At 51.5% G+C, this 22,137-nt stretch overlaps 1 protein-coding gene across 7 annotated transcripts in view; it reads left to right on the top strand.

Annotated features, from left to right (window-relative positions):
- EHMT1 (euchromatic histone lysine methyltransferase 1) overlaps positions 1–14,083 on the top strand; it is a 151,890-nt gene extending 137,807 nt beyond the window's left edge. For 5 of the 7 annotated variants that reach the window (XM_047093688.1, XM_047093687.1, XM_047093686.1 and 2 more), the window contains exons 19-27: positions 692–846; positions 1,627–1,794; positions 1,979–2,123; positions 2,811–2,888; positions 3,644–3,759; positions 4,962–5,048; positions 5,470–5,548; positions 12,446–12,621; positions 12,802–14,083. In XM_047093688.1, the coding sequence (XP_046949644.1) occupies positions 692–846; positions 1,627–1,794; positions 1,979–2,123; positions 2,811–2,888; positions 3,644–3,759; positions 4,962–5,048; positions 5,470–5,548; positions 12,446–12,621; positions 12,802–12,979 (1,182 nt within the window). In that variant the 3' untranslated portion in view covers positions 12,980–14,083. Of the gene's footprint in view, positions 1–691; positions 847–1,626; positions 1,795–1,978; positions 2,124–2,810; positions 2,889–3,587; positions 3,760–4,961; positions 5,049–5,469; positions 5,549–12,445; positions 12,622–12,801 lie in introns of those variants that run through there. The other 2 variants (XM_047093689.1, XM_047093690.1) reach the window with 2 other exon arrangements.
- The last annotated feature ends 8,054 nt before the right edge of the window (positions 14,084–22,137 follow it).

Genomic DNA, 22,137 nt, shown 5'->3' with positions numbered 1-22,137 from the left:
ATGGTGTGGTGCCCTAGTAAACTTGCTGCGATCATTGAAAATCGTTTATATCTTGTGTACAGCACAAATGGTTTTTTCTCATATTTGATTTAAAATTTTTATTTTGTAGAGGTTTTCGGGAAGTAAAATTTTAATGCGGTCAAATTTGAGTACTTTTGTCTTTTTCAAATCTTACACAGGTGTCGTCCTCTCTTGTGATTGTACTTCTATTCCAAAGTGAATATAATTTTATTTTATTTTTTTTATTTTTATTTATTTTTTTTCAACGTTTATTTATTTTTGGGACAGAGAGAGACAGAGCATGAACGGGCGAGGGGCAGAGAGAGAGGGAGACACAGAATCGGAAACAGGCTCCAGGCTCTGAGCCATCAGCCCAGAGCCTGACGCGGGGCTCGAACTCACGGACCGCGAGATCGTGACCTGGCTGAAGTCGGACGCTTAACCGACTGCGCCACCCAGGCACCCCTATAATTTTAAAAATGAGATAAAGCACAGTACTCCCAAATGTGATGTTAATAATGTGTTGTGTTTAGGTTGGTCTTATTGCAGGTGATTTTTTTATTCAATTTCCAAAATATTCAGTACTGTGCATTACTTTCATAACAAAAATGAAACAAAAAAGGAAGTGCCCTCGGCACTCAGACGGGTGCTCTGCCCTCCTCTTGGCGCGCTGCGCTGTCTGTCCGTGTAGGAGGAGAACATCTGTCTACACTGGGCTGCGTTCTCTGGCTGCGTGGACATAGCAGAGATCCTGCTGGCCGCCAGGTGTGACCTGCATGCCGTGAACGTGCACGGAGACTCACCCCTGCACATCGCCGCCAGGGAGGACCGCTACGCCTGCGTCCTGTGAGTGGCTCTGCTGCCGTGGCCCCTGCAGGGCTCCCAGGGTGGGCGAGGCCGTCTGAATGGAACTCCTTCCAAGCGGGCAGAGGCGTGAGTCTCCCAGTCTGCGACTGAAGTCAGCATGGTTCCTGCTGGTTCAGGGAGGATCATTGTGAAAAATCCCCAAATGCTTAGGTCAAATTGTCCGGCACCTCCGGTCTGGGGCGACGGGCCGGCCCTGCTCAGGAGGGGTGGAGGTGCCGGTGCTGCTGCTCGCCACTCGCCAGAGCTGTTCCCCATGTCACTCACACGTGGCTGCAGTTGGGGTCCTAGGGAACCGCTGTGCTCCCAGTGGGAGCTCAGAGATGAGGGGTTGCCCTGCGGTGGGGGCCGGAGCACCGCGCCGCCGCTCACCATGCGGTTCTGACTCGCATCAGGCCCTCGGAGCGCCTCCCGGCCCCTGACCGTGTCCTCGGCCACCTGGGTGTGCTTTACCCGTTCATCCTTGAGCGTGCTTTTAAGTGGGAAAGCCAGGAAACCTCAGATACCGTCCTTAGTTCCTTACACGCTCTTCCTGACGAGAAAACTGAGGTGACTTTTGATTGTAAATGTGGGAGAAGGAGTAATGGAGTGCATTCCTGGTGAGTCAGGCTGATCTTTCTAGAAGCTCTGGTCAGCAAAGCTTAATTTCGAGATGAGTGGTGTACTCTCTATTTTTACTGACTAGAGTCACTTCATAAATCTCATCCTCATGCCTTTAAATTAAGATCTGAATGTTTTGTTGGCTTACATTTTTCCTTTTAGCCTCTTTCTTTCTCGGGATTCAGATGTCACCTTGAAAAACAAAGAGGGAGAGACGCCCCTGCAGTGTGCCAGCCTCAACTCCCAGGTGTGGGACGCTCTGCAGATGAGCCGGGCGTTGCGGGACGCAGCCCCCGACAGGCCTGTCCCGACGGAGAAGACGGTGAGCAGGTGAGGAGGCCGTTCTGGGGCAAATGGTGACACGTGGGGGTTTAAGAGTTTGAAACAAAAGCTTCTCTTCAAGCTGAGGCGTCCCCGGCCCGAGAGCAAAGTGCCTGGCCCAGCCCTCAGCGGCTGCCCTGTTGGGGCGTCACTTGTCACCGCGAAAGGTAACGTCCCCCCTTTCCGGCGGCAGAGACATTGCTCGAGGCTATGAGCGAATCCCCATCCCGTGTGTCAACGCTGTGGACAATGAACCGTGCCCCAGCAACTATAAATACGTTTCTCAGAACTGCGTGACGTCCCCCATGAACATTGACAGAAACATCACCCATTTGCAGGTCAGCGGTGCGGGGGGGAGGGGGGGGCGGTGGGCCTTTGGGGCCCGGGGTCCACGGATGTTTCCCCAAGAAGACCCGGCCCTCACAGCAGTTGTCTTCCACCGAAGAGCTGATAGGCAGATAAAGATCCTTCCTGAAAACGGACCCTGTATCCTGTGTTGGGTCCCTAGCCCCCAGGGCAGTGCCGAGCATCCCCTGGTGATTGGTAGTTTGTGGGCCACGCTAGAGCGAGGAGCCCGTCCTGTGCCTTGAGGGGCCTGGCTCCTGCTGAAGTGAGATGTGTGCCCTCAGGGCTGGACCGTGGCTCGGCACTCTGCCTTTCCCTGTTGGGCAGCGTCTGGCCTCAAGTGCAAGCCTGGCAGGATTTCCTTCACGTGTCCCTGTCTCATGGCCCCACGTGTCTGACCACCCCCTCCTCTTCTCCTTCCTGAAGGCTCTTCTTCCAGAGCCCCTTGTGCAGGCTGGCAGTGTCTTAGAGGCTGGGTGTTCTCTTCTGCCCACGTGCCCTCTTCCTCAGGGCTGCACACCCCCCGGTGTCCCTGAGAATGGAGACGTTAGGGCCAGTCACCTTTCTTCCACACGGGCGTGGCTTTCAGAAAGCACGTGTCAGGTAGAGGGGTGGTTTTGAGACTCGTGAGGCTGTGAGCAGAGAACAGCTCTCCCGTGTGACGCACGGTCTCCCCACAGTACTGCGTGTGCATCGACGACTGCTCTTCCAGCAACTGTATGTGTGGCCAGCTCAGCATGCGCTGCTGGTACGACAAGGTGAGCCTGCGGCTGGGGCGCGCTGTGCGGTGAGTCCCTTCCGACCCAGGACGGTGCCCAGCCGGGCTGGGGCAGCTGGGGAGATGAGGAGAGGGCTCTGAAGGCCAGCATCCAACATAAGAAACTTAAATGCTCTTGGAGTTGAGAGTTCAGAGGTCATCGGTGGGGGTGGAAGCCAGGGTGTCCTGGGGTGGAGATGAGACACAGGCTTGGAGGGGAGACCATGGCAGATGGTTGTCTCCAAAGTCACCTTGTAAGGAAAGGGGCACGGGCCTGGGGCTGGGGTGCGTGTTCTTAGCGAGGCATGGCTGTGCCGAAGGTGAGCAAGAGCAAGCATTCTGAGGAAAGTTCTCGGTGTTCAGAATGGCCCTGGTGTGTCACCTGATGGCTTGGCCGTGGCCAGGTCCCCGTCATGGCTGTGGTCCTGTGGGCTGCAAGGCCGAGAGTGGGCAGTGGTCCAGGGGGCACCGACCCCTTGAAGGAGGCGGAGAGGCCTATGGGCTGGTGGCCTTGCTGAGGCTGAGTGAGTTCCAGGGAGAAGGAGGGAGGCTGACCACGGCAGGTGTGGACTCCTGCTTTGATGCTTCCCATCCAAAGCATGAACATGTAACTTTATGCTCTTACCCAGCTACGAAGTTTGACCAGAAACCATCCTTTTCACGATAAGGTTTTTAGTTTGTAAAACTGTGTTGGTGTCAGTTTATTTAGCATGAGTGGCGAGCCGTGCTCGGTCCTGACTGCACGTCTGTCCCCAGGACGGCCGGCTCCTGCCGGAGTTCAACATGGCGGAGCCGCCCTTGATCTTTGAGTGCAACCATGCCTGTTCCTGCTGGAGGAGCTGCCGGAACCGCGTCGTGCAGAATGGTCTCAGGTGAGCGTGAGCCCTGGGAGCCCCTCCCTGGGTGCAGGATTTTAAGCCCTTCAGTAGAGTGATGTCAGGTCTGTTTTCCAAGTTTGAAAGTGATTCTGGTTTCTCACGAAGTTCATTGTATTTATGTGTATTCCATACAGGCAGGGGCACAGTGTGTTCAAGTGCATCTGCGTGTTCACAGTAGAGATGAAGAGATGCTGTCTCCTTTGAGTCCCGTGTCCTCTGGCCTTTTACAGGCTGGAGTAAATAACATGAGAGTCCTGCTTCCAAGCAGCTCAGTTGTGGGTGAGGCCCACTGAGCTGGGGCTGGGAGCCAGGCTTGGTGTGAGCACTGCCTCTGTCTCCCAGTTAACATGCACACAGCAGCTGTTAGGGCTACTATTGTTTTATTTTAATACTCAAACCATTTCTGAAACATCCCGTACTGTCTGCGTGTCTCTAACAGCGACAGTGTGATGGTGTTCCGGTATAAAACATTTCAGACCACGTGGGTGCCTTGTTTTTAAGACACTCGGGGTACTCGGTCCAGGGAGGTCTGGCCAGCACCCTTTGCACTGGCCAGGCTCGGACCCATTACCTGAGCGTCCCCTGGCCGTGAGCCTTTCCTCTGTACACGAGCTTGAGAATTAGAAGACCTCTTTCCGCCCTCTCAGCTGTGAAGGGGATTTACGTATGACATCAGTCTAGTGTCACAGTATCAGCAGCCAGAGAGTGCTTCTGACCAGCCCACACATCCCTGTCCCCTGTTGATAGGACATCCTCTGGGGGAGGACAGATATGCCCTTCGTCCCCAGGACCCCTGGACACACCAAGGGGCAGGTGGGTCCTCATGGCCCTGGGCCTGGGAGAGCTCCCCATCTACCCTGAGGGGCATGCCGGGCGTTAGCCCCTTTGCCCGTCATCACAGCCTAGAGGCTTGGCTAGACCTATCCCTGTGTTCAGATGAAGGAATGGGAGGGCCAGGGGCTGTGCTCCATGCGCTGGCACTCGGGCCCAGTTCTGAGGCCATCTTGCACTGACTGAGTGCGCACCGTGGACATCAGTGCGAGAGTCGCTGCTTCTTTGAACGTGAAGCTCTGAGGTGCTCTCCAGTTAAGAAGGCAGTATCTTCCACTCTGTGTGCTGCTGTGGCTGGCAGTGTAATCTGCATGTGAGCTGAGCTTTGGGGAACTTGGCAGTGACTGGCTGACCCTGTTTTCCAGGGCGAGGCTGCAGCTCTACCGGACACAGAACATGGGCTGGGGCGTGCGGTCCCTGCAGGACATCCCCCTGGGCACCTTCGTCTGCGAGTAAGTGAGTGCCTGGGTCGCCCCAGGGCTGCCGGCTGCCTCTGCCGTTTTGTGGACAGCAGAGCTGTGCCTGGGACTTGCGGGTATCCCTGAAAACCAAGTTCATGTTGTCTCCACCCCTCACCTACCTCCTTGGCTTTTTGCTTGCACTTAGGCTCTTACCAGGTCATGGCTCATTCAAGATGGTACCATTCAGTGGTTTCCAGGGTAGGGTCACTGTGGATCCCTGGTCAGAGAAGGGGTTTCTGTGTCGCCCTTTTCTGGGTCCTGAAGTTAAATCCTAGCTCAGTCCCTGGCAAAATTTTCCAAAATGTTTGGCGACAGTTTAGAGGGCCCCACCATGGCTGCTGTGCAACCCGTCCTGCCAGCAGGGGCAAGGCAGTGCTGTCTGGTGTTCTCACGCACATCTTGCTTCCTGCAGGTATGTGGGAGAGCTCATCTCTGACTCGGAAGCTGACGTTCGGGAAGAAGACTCTTACCTCTTTGATCTTGACAATAAGGTAATGTGTTTGGAGGGGTTGGGGTGTAGAGCAGATTGCAAGCGTGCAGCATGGGAGTGGTAAGGAGGCTTGCTCACACCAGCCCCGCTCTGCGCTCGGGAGGCCTCTGGGCTCGTGCAGAGAGTAGCCTGCCTCTCCTGAAGGTGCTGAGCCTGGATGCACCAGCCCTCTGAAGCCCCGCTGCTCATGGGATTAGAGCCCATGACCGTCAGAGGGCAGGGGGCTCACGGTGACAGGCAAAGTGGGAACAAGACTTGTGTGAGGCATCAGGGGTTGCATGTGTGTCCCAGCTGCTCTCCTGGTTGTGGGGACAGTAGTTGGACCCTGGTCTTCACTCCAGGATCCAGGCTTCCGGGGACTTTTGGAGGCAACCTCAAGCTGTCCTTGCCCTACCCTGGTACCTGTGTTGTTTTCGGTTTGTGACTTTCCTGTTTAAGAACTTGCAGAAGCAGTCAGGGTAGAAGTGGGGACATGGGGTTCTCTAGCCAGAGTCCCGAGTAGCTGCCCTGTGGATGAGGACTGAGCCAGGCCCGGACCTTCCTGCCGTGCCCACCCCAGCCCTGCCCTGCAGGTGGCTCTCAGAGAGCCAGGCATGTGAGATCTGTGTTTCACGAAGAGAAACCTACATCCTGGGAGGTTGCAGTGCATGGGCACTGCCCCACACCCCTACCCCAAGACTTCTGGGGCGCCCCAGTGACTCCATCATGTGTGCACGGTGCAGTGAGCCATGCCCCGCCCCCAGATCCTCTTTGTGCTTCTTCCTCGGTCTTCTGCCTTTCCTCATCTGTTGAGCTGTTTGCCTTTTATGGTTTGTAGCAGTTCTTTATGTGTTCTGGGTCAGATGCTCTTTTGACATTTGTGTCTCGTGGATCTTTTCTGTCTGTGGCTTGTTTAGTTCCTAATGATGCCTTTTAACGAATGGAAGTTCTTTTTTTTTTTTTTTTTTTTTTTTTGTTTGAGAGAGAGAGAGAGAGAGAGAGAGAGAGAGAGAGAGAGAGAGAAGAAAATCCCAAGCAGTCTCTGTGCTGTCAGCGAAGGGTCTGACACAGGGCTTGATCCCATGAACCATGAGATCATGACCTGAGCCAAAACCAAAGAGTCGGACACTTGACTGACTGAGCCACCCAAACGCTCTGGAAGTTATTTTTAGTGCAGTCCAGTTTATCAGCTTCTTCCTACGTATTGTGGGGTTTTGTAACGTCCCAGTAAAGCCGAGGTGTTTTAAAGGGTGATCAAAAGATACACATCTGTGCTATTCCCCAGAAGTTACACTTGGCCTCTACATGTAGGTATATAGTCACTTTACTGTAGGGTTAAGCTTTTTTTCTCCCCCCCCATATCTGTATCTGCCTGACTCAGGACCATTTGTTGAGAAGATCACCCTTTTCTCCACTGCTCAGTAGTGCAGCTTTTGTCATAACGCAGTGTCCTTGTGTGCCTGGGGCTTCCCTGTGTCCACGACTGTCTTGGCTGGGCTGTGCCACATTAATCATCCTAGTTTACGTCCTCTGACGCTGGGGTCTTTGGGAGTGTCTTGATCTTCTTGGTTTCCTTCAGTTTCTATATAAGTTTTAGAATCAGCTTGACAAGTTCTGCAGAACCCCTGTAGGGATTTCATTAGGGTGGTTTAACCCGTGACACAGTTAGGGGTCACTGAGGGTCTTGCCACCTTCTTTTCTAGGGTGTATCACTCCACTTGTTTGTCATCTTCAGTTACCCCCAGTAATGTTTGATGGTGTTCTGTGGTGGGATCCTGTAGATCGTTTGTTGTATTGTTTTATCTAATAGGTTTTTGATCATTTTACTTTGGGGTCAACTTTATTGTAATCAATTTACACGCAGTGAACTTTAAGCATGTGATTTTGTTTTTTACAAATGTGTGTACAGCCTAATCACCCCCACAGGCAAGATCTGGAACATTACCTCAAAGGCACCTGTGCCCCGATATGCCCCCAGCCTGGTTGGCCACGGAGCCACTGTCTGTCTCTGCTGGTGGGTTTTTCCTGCGTTAGAATTTCCTGGAAGTGGAGTCAGAGCGTGTGTTCCTCTCTGTCTGGCTTTTCGTGGGCCACCCAGGTGGTGGCAGATCCTGTGACCCACCAATACCCATGCTGGGTTGTGCTACCACTGTGGATGGACCTGGATATTTCCAGATTATGCTGTTAGGAGTAAACCTGCTGTGAATCTTCATAGACTTGTTTTTTTGTGGGTGTGAGTTGTATTTTCCTGGGTAATTCCTGGGAGTGGGATTATTGCCATCTGGTAAGAGTATACATTTAATAACTTACAAAGAAGGAGCAAGCACTTTCCCAAAGTGGTTGGACCACTGTACATTTCCACCAGCAGCAAAGGAGAGTTCCAAACACTGTCATTTTAATTTGGCATTTTCTTGATGATTATCGACAGGAGCATCTTTTCACATGCCAATTGGCCTCCTTATGTCTTCTTTTGTGCGCAAGTTTTTAAAATTTGTTGCCCATCGCTTAATTGGGCTACTTGTTTTCTTACTGGGTTGGAAGGGCTCTTTACAGTTCCTGATTTGTGACCTGTGTCAGACACCTGTATTATCTCCTAGCCTGTGCTTCTTCATTTTCTTTTTCTTTAAAAAAAAAAATTATTTCTTTATTTTGAGAGAGTGAAAATACATGCGCAGGTGGCGGAAGGACAGAGAGAACCCAAGACACCGGGCTTGATCTCGTCTCCATCTCATGGACCCTGGGATCATGACCGGAGCTGAAATCAAGAGTCGGACCCTAACCGACTGATCTACCTAGGTGCCCCTGTGCATCTTCATTTTCTTAACGATGTCTTTCGTAGAACAGAATAGTTTTTTTTTTTATGGTTTAGTGCTTTTTGTGCCGTTCGTAATCTTTGTCTATCACAAGGTTGTGAAGATTTTCTCCTTTTTCTAAAATTTTTGTATTTTTAACTTCTAGATCCATGATCCGTCTTGAGTATGTAGTGTCAGATAAGGCTGGAGATTTCTGCTTGTCCGTGTGAATATACAGTTATTCCCGACCAGCCAGCCAGTCAGCCGGAAAGGCTTCTGCTGGTAGGTCTGTGCCTGAACTGTGTTTTGTTCCTTTGATTTATCTGCTGACCCTCAAAGCTATACCACTGTCTCTTGACTGCTGTCAGTTCAGAGTAAATATTGACACCAGGTAGCTCCTTTTTAAAGGTCCTTTTAGTTCTCTGGGGTTCTCTGCATTTCCATGTAAGCTTGAGAATCCGGGTGTCTGTCTGTGCGGAGAGGCTGCTGGGATCTGACTGGGACGATGTCTGGCCTGTTGAGCCACTTAGGGGCGTTGGCATCTGAGCAGCATCCAGTGTCCTCGTCCCTGGTGTCTGGGGGTGGAGCCAGACCCCAGCCCCTCCTGGGGGCACCACTCTGGCAGCCCCGTCTCTCCTGCCAGCGGCTGCCCTCGTGACTCCCGACCTTCCAGTCTTTCATCAGCCTCACCCCACCAGATTGGGCCCCTCAAGATGCTCCCTTCATCCTGCTTCTGTGGCTCATTCCTTTTGGTGTGTGAAGGGCTGCGAGTACACCATAGCCTCCAGGGGCCGCTCCAGCTCAGACCTCACGTCCCCATTAGTGTGGCTGCTCCTGTGCCCGAGGGACCTATGTGCCCACTGCTTGGGCCCTCCCCACCCACGGTCTAAGGCGTCAGCAGACTTTCTGGCTCTGCTTTCAGAATGTTTCCAGGGTCTGACCACCTGTTGCCATGTAGCCTGCCTTCTCCCTGGCATGGACTGTCCCTGGGCTCTGGGTCTGTGCCTAGACCCCAGGGTCTCCCTCTCCTTGCTGTTCTAGAACCTTCTGAACACTCACCTCTCCTGCCCCTGTTTCCAGGAAAGTGCAGGTAGCATATTGGAAGCTATGGGGTCCAGAGACCAGTGGGCAGAGGGCCCAACTTTGTGCTCTGTGACTGAGGCGGGGTGGGTGTGGAGCCTGCAGCTTGTCCCCAGCATGGGAAAGGGGCTGTTGCATGTCCTGAAGGCTTTGGTCAGGGTCTCCACATGTGACTGGCTCCCAGATTTTTTGTACTCAGTTTTGACCAGTCATCGTCATTCTTTCCGAAGCTCGAGCTGTCCCTGTCCGTGGCCGTGGAGCCTGTTCACACCAGCCTCGCCTCCTTGGGCTCCATTATGTCTGGCTTCCCTCATTTGGCCTCAGGCTTCCCTAAGCTGCCCCTGGTCCTTGCAGTGGAGATGATTTTTAGGTACCAAGTCAGGACACCAAGGCGCTCATTGCCGCCAGGGTGCCGTTGGCTCTGGTCTAATTTTTTAGAGGACAGAGCTCTAGAATAAAAGTTATGAAAGACGTGGTCGCGTCACTATTCCCATTCAGATGTAACATCACTGGGTTTTCCCCACTCCTTTGGTCTTATACTTGCGTCCTCCACGGTAAAGATCCCGGCTCCTCGCGTGTTCGTTTCAGAGGAGCATCCCTCATGTGGCAGCAGCGTGTGTGTGAGGTCTTAGAACATGTCCCACTGAGGACACGAGCACCGGCCCGCAGCACTTGGCGCGATGGTCTCTCCGTGTGGGTGGGCTCCCAGGTTGCTGTTGTAGGTATGTTTGCGTGTCTCGGTTCATCTTCAATTCCAGATTTTATCTTCTTTTTATTTTTATTTTTCATTTCATTTCATTTCATTTCATTTCATTTCATTTCATTTCATTTCATTTCATTTCATTTCATTTCATCTCATTTCATTTTTATGTTTATTTACTTTTGAGAGAGAGAGAGAGAAAAAGAGTGTGTCAGAGTGTAAGCAGGGGAGGAGCAGAGAGAGAGGGAGACACAGAATCCGAAGCAGGCTCCGGGCTCCGAGCTGTCAGCCCAGAGCCTGATGTGGGGCTTAAACCCATGAACCGTGAGATCATGACCTGAGCCGAAGTCCGACGCTTAACCAACTGAGCCACCCAGGTGCCACATTAAGTGCCAGAATTTTAAAATTTATTTTTTAGTTATGTAGAATATTTACGTGGTTTAAAAGTAAAGATTACACGAGGTCATGTTCGGAGGTCTTGCGTGTTCTGCGTGCTCCTTTCCTGCCCTCAAGAGTATCCATGTGTGTGTCTCACTTCCTCACGCTTCTGACAGAAAAGGTGGTCCCCCCACCATTTTTCTGAGGTGCTGCTGTGGCGTAGAGCTTGCCGTGTTCTGAGCACGTGTGGATGCTTCTCCTTCTTTTGGGGACGTTCAGGTTGATTTCAGCCTTGGCTGTTGCGTCTCCTGTCCTGCACACGTGGCACTGTGTGGGGCGTGTGTTGTCCTCACCCAGGTCCCCAAAGCTCTGCTCAGCAGCCAGGCAACTGCAACTGAGAATTTCCATTGCATTCTTTCTTATTATTTCTATTTCTCTGAGATTTTCACTCGGTGAGAAACATACTGTTTTGCCTGTGGCCAGGATGGCTCTAAGGGAGCTTCTGACATCCTCACGTGTCCGTGCGGCATCTGCTTCACTTCAGGGCTGGACTCCGTTGATTGTCCTTTCTCTTCAGAACGTGTCCACTTCCTCGGTTCCTTGTCTTTGTTCGTGCTGACTTGTTGGTGGCTCCGGCGTTCCTGCGACGTGTGTCGTGTGCTCTGTTAAAATTGGCCGGCTGGGCTCGAGTGCGGGCTCTTCCCCTGTTGAGGTGGCGACATCCCTGGCATCCGTCCTGTCCTGTGCACCCGCCGCTCTGCCGTCGTGGGCTCCGGCTCCTCCCGATCCTCACAGCTTCTGCTCCCAGCTTCCCCTGCTGCGCAGGGTGGGCTCGCCTGCAGACCTAGTCCGTCACACCCAGAGGCAGAGGCCAGAATCCGTGCCATGGCCATCGTTCTGGACTTCGGCATGTCTTTGGGACCTGCCGGGAGGTGGGATTGCTGAGTCAGGGCATGTATGCCTTTGGTTTGGCAGAAAACTTGATAGAGACCACCCGTCTCTGCCCCCGTTTTGTCTTCCCTTGACCACTGAGGGTCCTCTGGCTTCTGGTTAATGCTCTGCCATATGCAGGATGCACACCTGGAAGGTCCCCTTCTCCTTGTTGCCTGTCTGCTTTTCCCTCCCACACTTTACACTTGGTTCCTGTGGTCGCTGCATCACAAGTGCCCAGGGACTCAGCCACATGAGAAGGTCCGTGCTCACTGGCTTCCCCTTGTGGACACTGTGTGACCGGGCTCTCTGCTTGGGGCCCCAGGGGCTGATGGGGGTGTCTGGGGAGAGGTGCCCGCAGTCTGTTTTGTGGCTGTGGCATTCAGCTCCTTGCATTCTGGGGTCGACGCCCACTTCCTCACTGGCTGTGCCCGGCCACCCGCATTCCTTGCCACATGGCCCCTCTGACTTCAGGCCCTAGCCACCTCTGGCACTCTGGGTTTTTGCAGAGAAAACTGCTTCTTAAAGGGCTCCTGTGGTGAGGTCAGGCCCCCAGCCAAGCACCCTTTCTCACTGTCGGCTCAGTATCCCTTCTGCTGCGTGTTGTCGTGGGAGGAGTGCTGGGTCAGGGTCGTGGGACTTCTGTCTGTACCACTGGGCTAGCAGGACATGGCAGTGTTCCTGTTCCGTGGCTGTAGCCACCCCTCGGGAGCCACCTGACGGCCCTCGGCCCGAGTGCTGCTTCCTTCCGTCTGTCCGACCTGCCCTGCACGCTCCGAGTCTCCCGGCACCTGCTTGCGATGGGCTCTGCCGCCCCCTGTGGTTCCCATCGCCCGCCTCCTTCCTCCTGGTACTGGTGGCGTCAGAGCATCAGATGATCCACGTGTGCCCTGTGCAGCCCGACTGGCCAGGAGGCATATGGAGCAGGCCGCCTCCCCAAGGCATGGAGGCCTCCTGCGTCCCTGCTCTGGGGGGCGCATCTCTGCCCACGGTCTGCAGACTCCTGCGCGAGCTCCCCGCTCTCCTTCCCGCCCACTAGGATGGTGAGGTGTACTGCATTGACGCGCGGTTCTACGGGAACGTCAGCCGCTTCATCAACCATCACTGCGAGCCCAACCTGGTGCCCGTGCGCGTGTTTATGTCACACCAGGACCTGCGCTTTCCCAGGATTGCCTTCTTCAGCACCCGCCTGATTGAGGCTGGGGAGCAGCTGGGGTAGGTGCCGTGGTCCCCAGGGGCTGGCCGGGTCTGGGGACCTTCCGGGGTGCATCCGTGTGCCACTCAGTGCAGACTTACCCCCGGTAGCCTCCTGTGTCTCCAGACCGCTTGCTCAGGCTGGCCTGCCCCCAGGCGGTGTGGGGCCTGGATGCACCCTTAGCTCTGCTGTCTCCCCAGGTTTGACTACGGGGAGCGCTTCTGGGACATCAAAGGCAAGCTGTTCAGCTGCCGATGTGGCTCCCCCAAGTGCCGGCACTCCAGCACGGCCGCGGCGCAGCGGCAGGCCAGCGCCGCCCAGGACGGCCAGGAGAACGGCCTGCCCGACACCAGCTCCTCCACCGCTGACCCCCTATGAGCAGCAGCCGGCCTGGGGCGCTGAGCGTCGGTGCCGTTCACACTGAGGTTGGAGAGGAAGGCGAAACGCACACAACACCCGAGGGCTCCGACCTGGGGCTGGAGGGACCTGGGCCGTGGCTGCGAGGCCCCAGCGTGGCTGCCTCCGGGCTGGGGGCGGGCGCTTTGGAACACTCTGGGAATCCGCGCTGGCGTGACCTTGTGAGTTTCTGATGATGGTTTTGTCGTTTCCACGTTTCCCGTTCCCCCTCAACTCCCCTGGTTCCTGTTCCACCGTGGGGCTTGTTGGCAAAGCCCGGTCAGCCCAGGCTCCCTGCGTGGCACCTGCCGAAGACACCATCACCCTCGAGCTGCTCCGTTAGACCTGCCTGCACGAGGCCTGCGTGGCTGGTGCCAGTTCTGGGCACTGCGCAGATGCCGTCCCCACCTCGACCTAAGGAGAGGTCAGGGCCAAGCCGTCACTGACTTTGGAGAAAACGTTTGTTTGCTTTTTAAAGAAGTCCTATATCTAGTCCTATATATCAGACCTCTAATGCATTTCTTTCTGAGGAAGCGGTCTGGCGGGTGCAGGAGGGCCATGGCCCGAGGAGGACCCCGCACCGGCCCCGCCAGCGCAGCAATGCTGGCGCCTTCTGTTGATTTTTAAACCACATGCTATGATGAATAAACTGATTTATTTTCTACCGTTATTGAACATTAGGACAAATAAAAACACAAAACACAGACAACGGTGCTGATTCTGGTGTGGTTTCTACTCACCATGTGAAAATAAACTATCAACTGTATAAAGAGAACAAAGTGATTTTAGAATAAAATGCAGGAAAAAACTTTTTTTAAAACGTTAGTCTTGTCGTGGAATAAATTTGCCATCACCTTTTGTGTGACGGCCTGCCAGGTCATATACTTTTTTTTGGCATATACTTTTTTAAATACTGTAATTAGTGCAGTAGCAGTGGGGTTTTTGTGCGGCTCTTCTAAAACATTCATGATGCAGTCATGTTTATTTTTTTCTGTTAAAATGTTTTTGACAGTTTTAAGAGCAGTCTTTTGGCTCAGACCATTTCTTGTTCTGTTTTCAATGAAATCAATAAAAAAAAAAGAAGTACTTTAAAGGAGGTTTTTATTATGATGCCATGTTTCAGCTGGTTTCTGCCAAACACCCGTGCTCCCTCTGGGGTGCTCGCGGGCTCACACACGGCCCGGGTCCGAGCAGGCGGCACACACCTTCCTTGTCAGCACAGCCTGTCTCTGAAGAGGACGCTACCTGCATCCGCCCCAGGCAGACAAGTGCAGAGTGTGTGTGCATGCCTGTGTGTGTGCGTGCCTTTGTACGACCAGCACCAGGCACTGAGGCCCAGGTATCTTTCTGGAGGCTGATGGGCGTAAGCACCAGGTAAGTGCCCAGAATCCCTAGTCAGATCTGCATTTGAGCGCGATGAGACTGGAGCAGTTTCTTCCTGCCAGCCAGCCACGGCCTCTGCCCCTCAGCAGGAGCCCTGTGTCCTGTGCAGGGCTGGCCTTCACCCCGGCACCTGTAAACTCAACAAGAAATAGCTTGAGTGTTTGGGTTTTTTAATACACGGAAGTCATCCAGTTAGACACTTTCAGACATTTATCTGGAACAGTAACAGCTCTCCTGCACATTGTGAATAGCCCAGGTAGGATGCCTTCCCTTGGGGCCCTTGGTCCAGCCGTGTCACCACCAGGAAGGTGACTACAGGCCTGGGTGTGCGTGAGCACCCGTGACCCAAGTGGGACAGAGATGGGGCTGGTCCTATAGAAAGACGACGCCCCTTCTTCCAGGAGGGCTTGGGTTGCCTCCCCAGGCTTGTCTTTCTCCTCTGGGTGGTGTCTTGAGCGGGGGCTGGGCTGGGGCAGTGGCCCGGGAGGGTTCGGGACAGTGGGCCCATAGGAGGCCTCATCTCAGAGGCGGTGGGGGGGAGGGGAGGGGCAGGGGGTCCACCTGGAGCTTGGACTTCAGGCCTCGTGGACCCCACCAACCTTTTGTGGCCCTTGCCCCAGCACAGTCCTCACCCCCTTGGGTTCTAAGCTCCTTACCTTGCAGTCAGCTAAGGTCGTTTGCACTTTGGTGATTGTCCTGTGCACCGGGTTAGATGCTGGGTGTGCAGAGGTATCTGTCGAGTCAGGATCCAGTCTTGTCGAAAACTGCTGCTGTGTCAGGGAAGACTGTGGGGTGAGTAGACCCCACCACCCTCCCACCCACCAGACACCATGACAGCAAGTCCTGACCATCTAAAAGGAGCGTACAGGGAGCCTGGGTGGCTCAGTCGGTTAAGCATCTGACTTTGGCTCAGTTAGTGATCTCGCGGTTTGTGGATTTGAGCCCCATGTCGGGCTCTGTGCTGACAGCTCAGAGCCTGGAGCCTGCTTCAGATTCTGTGTCTCCCTTTCTCTCGGCCCCTCTCCTGTTCACGCTCTGTCTCTCTCAAAAACAAACATGAAATAAAATGAGCCTGCACAGGGCTTGGCTTTGGGGAGCCTGAAGTTTGTGTCCTGGGCTGCTGTTTCCTGCCTGGTCCTAGAGACTCCCATCAGCATCCGCTGTGGCTGTCCCTAAACCAGTTGTGGGCAGGGCTCAGGGTTGGGCCCAGAGAAGCTTGTGGGGTCTCTGCGCCAGCAGGGCACAATCTGTAAGCGTGGGTGTGGGCATGTGGCTCGGGGGGGGTGGGGTGGGGTGGGGTGGGTAGTTCTCTCTGGAGAAGTCATACTTGTCATTGCCAAAATCAAAACGGCACATGAGAACTAGAGAGAAACCGAGAAACCCGCCAGAAACGCCTTTTCTCAGCCTCCCTGCCTGCTTCAGGGAGCACACCATGCCCTCCCCTCGGCTGTGTCCTGTCTGTGACTCCTCTGGGGACCACACCGCGGTTGAGTCCTTGCTGACGTACGCATGGATGTTTCCAGTCTCCACCAGGGACTGTAGCACTTGTGTGCCACCCTTCACTCCGCTGGTGTTCTCTTAGAGAAGGGGTCAGAGGGCGTCCCTGGTGTCCACTTGGGAAGTGATCAGCAAAACCCCAGCCTTTACCTCCACCAAGGGGGCATGTTTTCACACACCTTGCATGCACCATTGTCCTACTTCCTACTTGTTCTAATTATCCAGAGCAACGTGATGCCTCAGAGTATTACATTTTGCACTTACTTGGTTGTTGCAGACCGGTTTTTCCTCTTGTGTGTACTACCTTGGTGAAAATTTCATTGTGGTGTTCATATTTCCCTTACTGATTTGTGGGAACTCTATACATCGTAGCTTTGTACCCATGCTGAACGTAAGTTTAAGTTTAGCTCTGGAATCTAGGTGGGATTTATTTGGTGTCTGGTATGAATTGAAGATTCTAAGAATTGAGGGATGGTTTTCACATGGTGAAGTGCCTGGGTCTTGTTTGTATAGCACAGCAGGTTTTGACAGACCGCTTTCCCCACGTAACCCTTCCCTCCCCAGAGAATGGGCCTTTCCCGTCACCTGGCAAGTTTCTGTGTTCTTCCCAGCTGGTTCCCACTTCCGAGAGGCATTTCCTGTTCAGGTTTCTTTCACCATAGATTGGATTGGTTTTTTTCCATGGCAGAACTTCATGTGAATGGATCCATGCAGCATATGACTCTTTTTTCTAGCTTCTCTTGCTCAGCTTTTTTTTTTTTTTTTTTTTTTTGCTCACACTTTGTAAAGCGTCAGTTTATTGCTGAAGAGAATTCCGTGGTAAGGATATGCCAGGTTTGTTTACCTCTTCCCCATCGTATGTACATTTGTATTTCCAGTTTGGAGCTATTATCAGGAAAGCGCCCGTGAACATTCTCTTACAGTCTGTTGTGTGAATGTTTTTGTTGTGCAGGGAAAATCCCTGGACAAAATCCCTGGACACGGACTTGCTGCGCGAGGCGGTCAGCGCATGTTCCATTGTGGCTGTGCTATTCCACTCACCGTCGCGTGTGAGAGCGCTCTGCTGGTGTCCCCCGCTAGTACCAAGTGCGCCTATTCTGGGGGAGGTGTGGTGGCACGTGGCATTCATTTGCATCCCCACTGATGATGAGCACCTTTTCAGATGCGTATTGTCCGTGCAAAGTGTTCAGTCTGTTGTGTGTTTTTTAATTGGACCATCTTTCCATTGTTAAGCGTAGGAGTCCTTTGTGTATTCTAGGTACAAGTCCTTTCTTTGTCAGACAGAAGTATTTAAGTGTTTTCCCTCAGTCTGTTATTTTGTGTTCATTTTCTTCAGAGCAGAAGTTTACAGATTGGGGCAAGTCCAGTCTCTATTCTGGGGGCATTTTCTCTGTCCGCAGGCATCATATCATTGCCCATTTCAAGGTTGAGAAGATCATTTCCCATTTGCTTCTAAATCCTTACGATTTTAGACTTTATGCTTTGGTGTGTGATCCATCTCAAACTGATGCTTGAGCATAGAGGGAGGTAGAGATCAAGCCTCATCTTCCCCAGTGTGGGCATTTGCTGATTTTTAGAAAGATTTAAAGATTCTCCCATTGAGTTGCATTGGCTCCTTGGTAGAACATTAGTTGGCACATGCGTGTGGACTCTATTTATGAACTCTCATTCCTGTGGTTATGTGCCTGTCTTTCTGTCTTTATTCCTGTAGCTTCATTTTAAGTATCAAAATCACCTGTGGTCTACATACTCCAAATTGTTTTTATTCTGAAACATCATATAAATTCCTATCAAAAAAAGAAAAAAAGCTGGGTGGATTTTTTTTAACTTTTAAAATCAACTTTACTGAGATATGCTTCACATATCATAAAATGTACTCAAGGGTTCCATGAGTTTTGACAAGTGTATGTACTCCTATAACTATCACCATCACAATCAAGATGTAAAGAACGTCTCATTATCCCCCAAAACATTGCTGGTGCCTCTTTGCAGTCAACCCCACCCTGCCCCGGGAGATGCTGATCTGCCTGGGTCAGTACAGATGAATAGTTTCTGTTCTAGAATTTTTTATAATTGGAACAATACAGCAAGTACTTCGTTATCTCACCATTTAAAACTATGTGTTAAGCCAAGGAAGCCAGATAGAATCTCAGACTTGCAAGAAAGATGCAGGACAGGGCAAAGAGCTTTTTTTTTCTCTGAACCATGAAAATAGCTGGCTTGATGCTCCAGTGTCCCTACAAGGGCAGTCTCCTGTGTGACAACACCAGGATGGCGCTGCTCTCTCCCCGTAGCCTGTATCTTACACATAACTGAGAGCCTCACAGAATAATACATGATATTGTCATACATTTTACTGTCTATACACCAAGATATTGTTACTACTTTTGCTTTAATTAGCCATTTATTATTCTTTTGATTTGTAGCTTGTGTACTCATTTTTTCACTGGTTTCGTTTTTTGGGGTTTTTTTTTTCCTTGTAATGGCGTGCTGGTTTTGTCGTGCTTTGCTTTATTGTGCCTTGCAGATACTGTGTTTCTTACAGATTGAAGTTTTGAGGCATCCCTGCATCGAGCAAGTCTGCTGGCACCGTTTTTCCAACAGCATCTGCTCACTTCTTGTCTCTGTGTCACATTTGGTAATTCTTGCAGTATTTCACAATTTTTCATTATTATTATATTTGTTATGGTGATCTGTGATCAGTGACCTTTGGTGTTATGACTAATTGTTTTGGGGCACGTGAACCGTGCCACGTAAGATGGTGTGAACTTGATCGATACGTGTTGTGTGTGTTCCGGCCGCTCTATTGAACAGCTGCTCCCCCGTCTCTTCCCCCACCCCCCCCCCCCCAGACCGCCCCATTCCCTGAGACACAACAGTACTGAAATCGGGCCAGTTAATAACCCCACCACGGCATCTTTGTGTCCAAGGGAAAGGAAGAGCTGCACATCTCTCACTTGAAATCAGAAGCAAGAATGATTCAGCTCAGTGAGGAAGGCACGTCGACAGGCCGAAAGAGGGGCCTCTTGCACCAAACATCAGCCAAGCTGGGAATGCAAAGGGAAAGTTCCTGAAGAACATTAAAAGCGCTCCTCCGGTGAGCACATGGATGATAAGAAAGGTAACCTCCTCACTGCTGATGTGGAAGAATGTGTTCGTCGTCTGAACACGAAGATCAACCAGCCACGACGTTCCTTTCAGCCGAAGCCTCACCCAGAGAGAGTCCCTGACTCTTCAGTTCTGTGAAGGCTGAGGTGAGGAAGCTGTGGAAAAGAAGTCGGAAGAGAGCAGAAGTTGGTTGATGAGATTTCAGGGAGACGCTGTCTCCAGAAGACGACCGCACAGTGGGGGCAGCGGGTGCTGATGTGGAAGCTGCAGCAGGTTCTCCACAAGACGGAGCCCAGACCATCAGTGAGGGCGGCTGCACGAAACGTTTGCGAGGTAGACAAAACAGCCTTCTGTTGGGAGGAGATGCCATCCAGGACTTTAACAGTGAGAGAGAAGTCAGCGCCTGGCTTCAAAGGCTGACTCTCGTTAGAGGCTCAAGTACCTGGTGACTTGAAATTGAGACCAGTGTTCATGAACATTCTGAAAATCCTGGGCCCTTGAGACTTGTGCTCCATCAACTGCACCTGTGCTCTGTAAACAGGACAAACAAAGCCTGGATGACAGCACATGCGTGGTTTGCTGTATATTTTAAGCTCACTGTTGAGACTTAACTGCTCTGGATAAAGGACTCCTTTCAAAATATTACTGCCCAATGACAGCTTACTGGTCACCTAAGAGCTCTGATGGAGATGGACAATGAGATCAATGTTGTTTTCATGCCTGCTAACATAACATCCATTTCTACTTCCAAGTCTTATTGTTTTTTTAATGTTTATTTATTTTAAGGGGGAAAGGGGCAGAGAGAAGAGAGGGAGAGAGAGAATCCCAAGCAGACCCTGCACTGCCAGCACAGAGCCCGATGCGGGGCTCACAAACCATGAGATGATGACCTGAGCCGAAATCAAGAGTCGGGTGCTCAATCGGCTGAGCCGCCCAGGCGTCCCCCCAGTCTTATTATTTAAGAAATATATTGTGTAAGGCTGCAGCTGCCATATTGATTCTTCTGACAGATCTGAGCAAAGTAAATTGAAACCGTCTGGAAAGGATTCATCATTTTAGATGCCATTAAGAACACTCCTAGTTCATGGGAAGAGGCCAAAATGTCAGTATTAACAAGAATTTGGAAGAAACTGACTTTGAGGGGTTCAGCCTTCAGGAGAGGACGTAGGTACAGGTGTGGTGGGAACAGCAAGAAAACTAGGATTTGAAGAGCCTAAAGATGCTGGCATCTCAGGATAAAACTTTAATGGATGAGGAGTTGCTTCTTATTGAGGAGCAAAGAAAGTGGTTTCTTGAGGTAGAATCTACTCCTGGTGAACACGCTGTGAAAAGTGTTGGAATGACACAGCCTAGTTGTAAAGCAGCTTCAGGGTTGGGAGGACAGACTCCGGTTTTCAAAGTTCTCCTGTGGGTAAAATGCTGTCACAAAGAGCCCAGGGGCTCAGTCGGTTAAGAATCCAACTCTTGGGGGGGCGCCTGGGTGGCTCAGTCGGTTGGGCGTCCGACTTTGGCTTAGATCGTGATCTCGCAGTTTGTGAATTCGAGCCCCGTGTCCGGCTCTGTGCTGATAGCTTGGAGCCTGGAGCCTGCTTCAGATTCTGTGTCTCCTCCTCTCTCTGCCCCTCCCATGCTCATGTTCTGTCTCTTTCTGTCTCTCAATAATAAATAAGCATTAAAAAAAAAAATCCAACTCTTGGTTTCGGCTCAGGTTGTGATCTCACGGTTTGTGAGTTCCAGCCCCACGTCAGGCTCTGTTCTGATGGTACAGAGACTACTTGGGATTTTCTGTCTCCTTCTCTGCTTTCCCCTCCCCTGCTCACACACTTCCTCTCTCTTCTCTCAAAATCAGTAAAATAAACTTTAAAAAAATGGCCATCACAGAATGCTACAGAGAAATCATCTGTGAAAGGAAGAATTGATGGGGAAAGCTTCATTATCTTATTTTAGGAAATTTCCACAGCCACCCCTGCTTTCAACAATCACCACCCTGATCAGTCAGCAGCCACCAACATGGAGGCAAGACCTCCACCAGCAAGAAGATTCTGGCTCGCTGAAAGCTGAGTTGGTGGTTAGTATTTTCTAGCTATTAAATACTTCTTAGTTAAGGTATGTGCATGGATTTTTTTTTTTAAGATATAATGCTGTTGTACTTAAGCCACAGTATAGTGTAAACATAACCTTCATATGTACTGTGAAACCAAAAAACTCGTTTGACTCTATTGTGATATTTACTGTGGTCTGGAACCCAACCCATATCATCTCTGAGGTGTGCCTTTTCCAGTTAGTCTGTCATGGCCAGAAGTGAAAGAATACTAGAATTTTATCTTCCTGCAAACTGAAAGCCAGTGATCTCAAAAGCATTTATTGACTAACCTTTCCTTTCCCACAAACCATAAATCTCATTTATTAGATTGTGCACACACACACACACACACACACACACACCCCTTTTCATTGTGCTGTGCTGTTCCATTGGTTTAATTCCTTTCAGACGAGCATCCTATTTCCTTATGTTTTCAAATAGAAAAAAATCCATTGTAAATACAATACAGGAAAAAAAGTTAAAAGTCCACTTACTCCCAACGTCTTCCTCACGATGAACACTTTCGTGAATATTCTTCCAAACATTTGTATAAAAACTTATTGAGGTGCCTGGGTGGCTCAGTCGATTGAGTGTCTGACTTCGGCTCAGGTCATGATCCCGCAGTTCGTGAGTTCAAGCCCTGCATCAGGCTCTCTGCTGTCAGCACGGAGCCCACTTTAGATCCTCGGTGGCCCTCTTTCTGCACCCCCTCCTCTGAAAAGTAAATAAACATCTAAAAATATATATAATGATAAAAAGAACAATACGTAACATTTCTGGAGCTCTTACTGTTGGTTTGACACAGTGCTTCCTGTGTCCGGACACTTGTAAGTGCTTCACAAACACGATCGTCTAAATCTCAAGATAACTATATGCTGGGGACTGCCCTCTCCTTAACAGAAGAGGGAACAGAGATGTCAAAGACCATGCCCGTGGCCACACAGCTACACATGGCAGAGCCACGACTAACCCACAGTCTGACTCCAGAGCCCACACCTCCCACATGGTCTCTTGTTCCCAAATGACCCCGCTCGGTGCCATTAAACTTCCAAGCCTCTGCCCACCTGGG

This window comes from Lynx rufus, unplaced genomic scaffold (genome assembly GCF_022079265.1).
Source record: "Lynx rufus isolate CCGP_SWC_20201006 ecotype Redwood Valley unplaced genomic scaffold, mLynRuf1.p SCAF_36, whole genome shotgun sequence".
NCBI lineage: Eukaryota > Metazoa > Chordata > Mammalia > Carnivora > Felidae > Lynx > Lynx rufus.
This window is presented reverse-complemented; position numbering and strand designations above follow the sequence as displayed.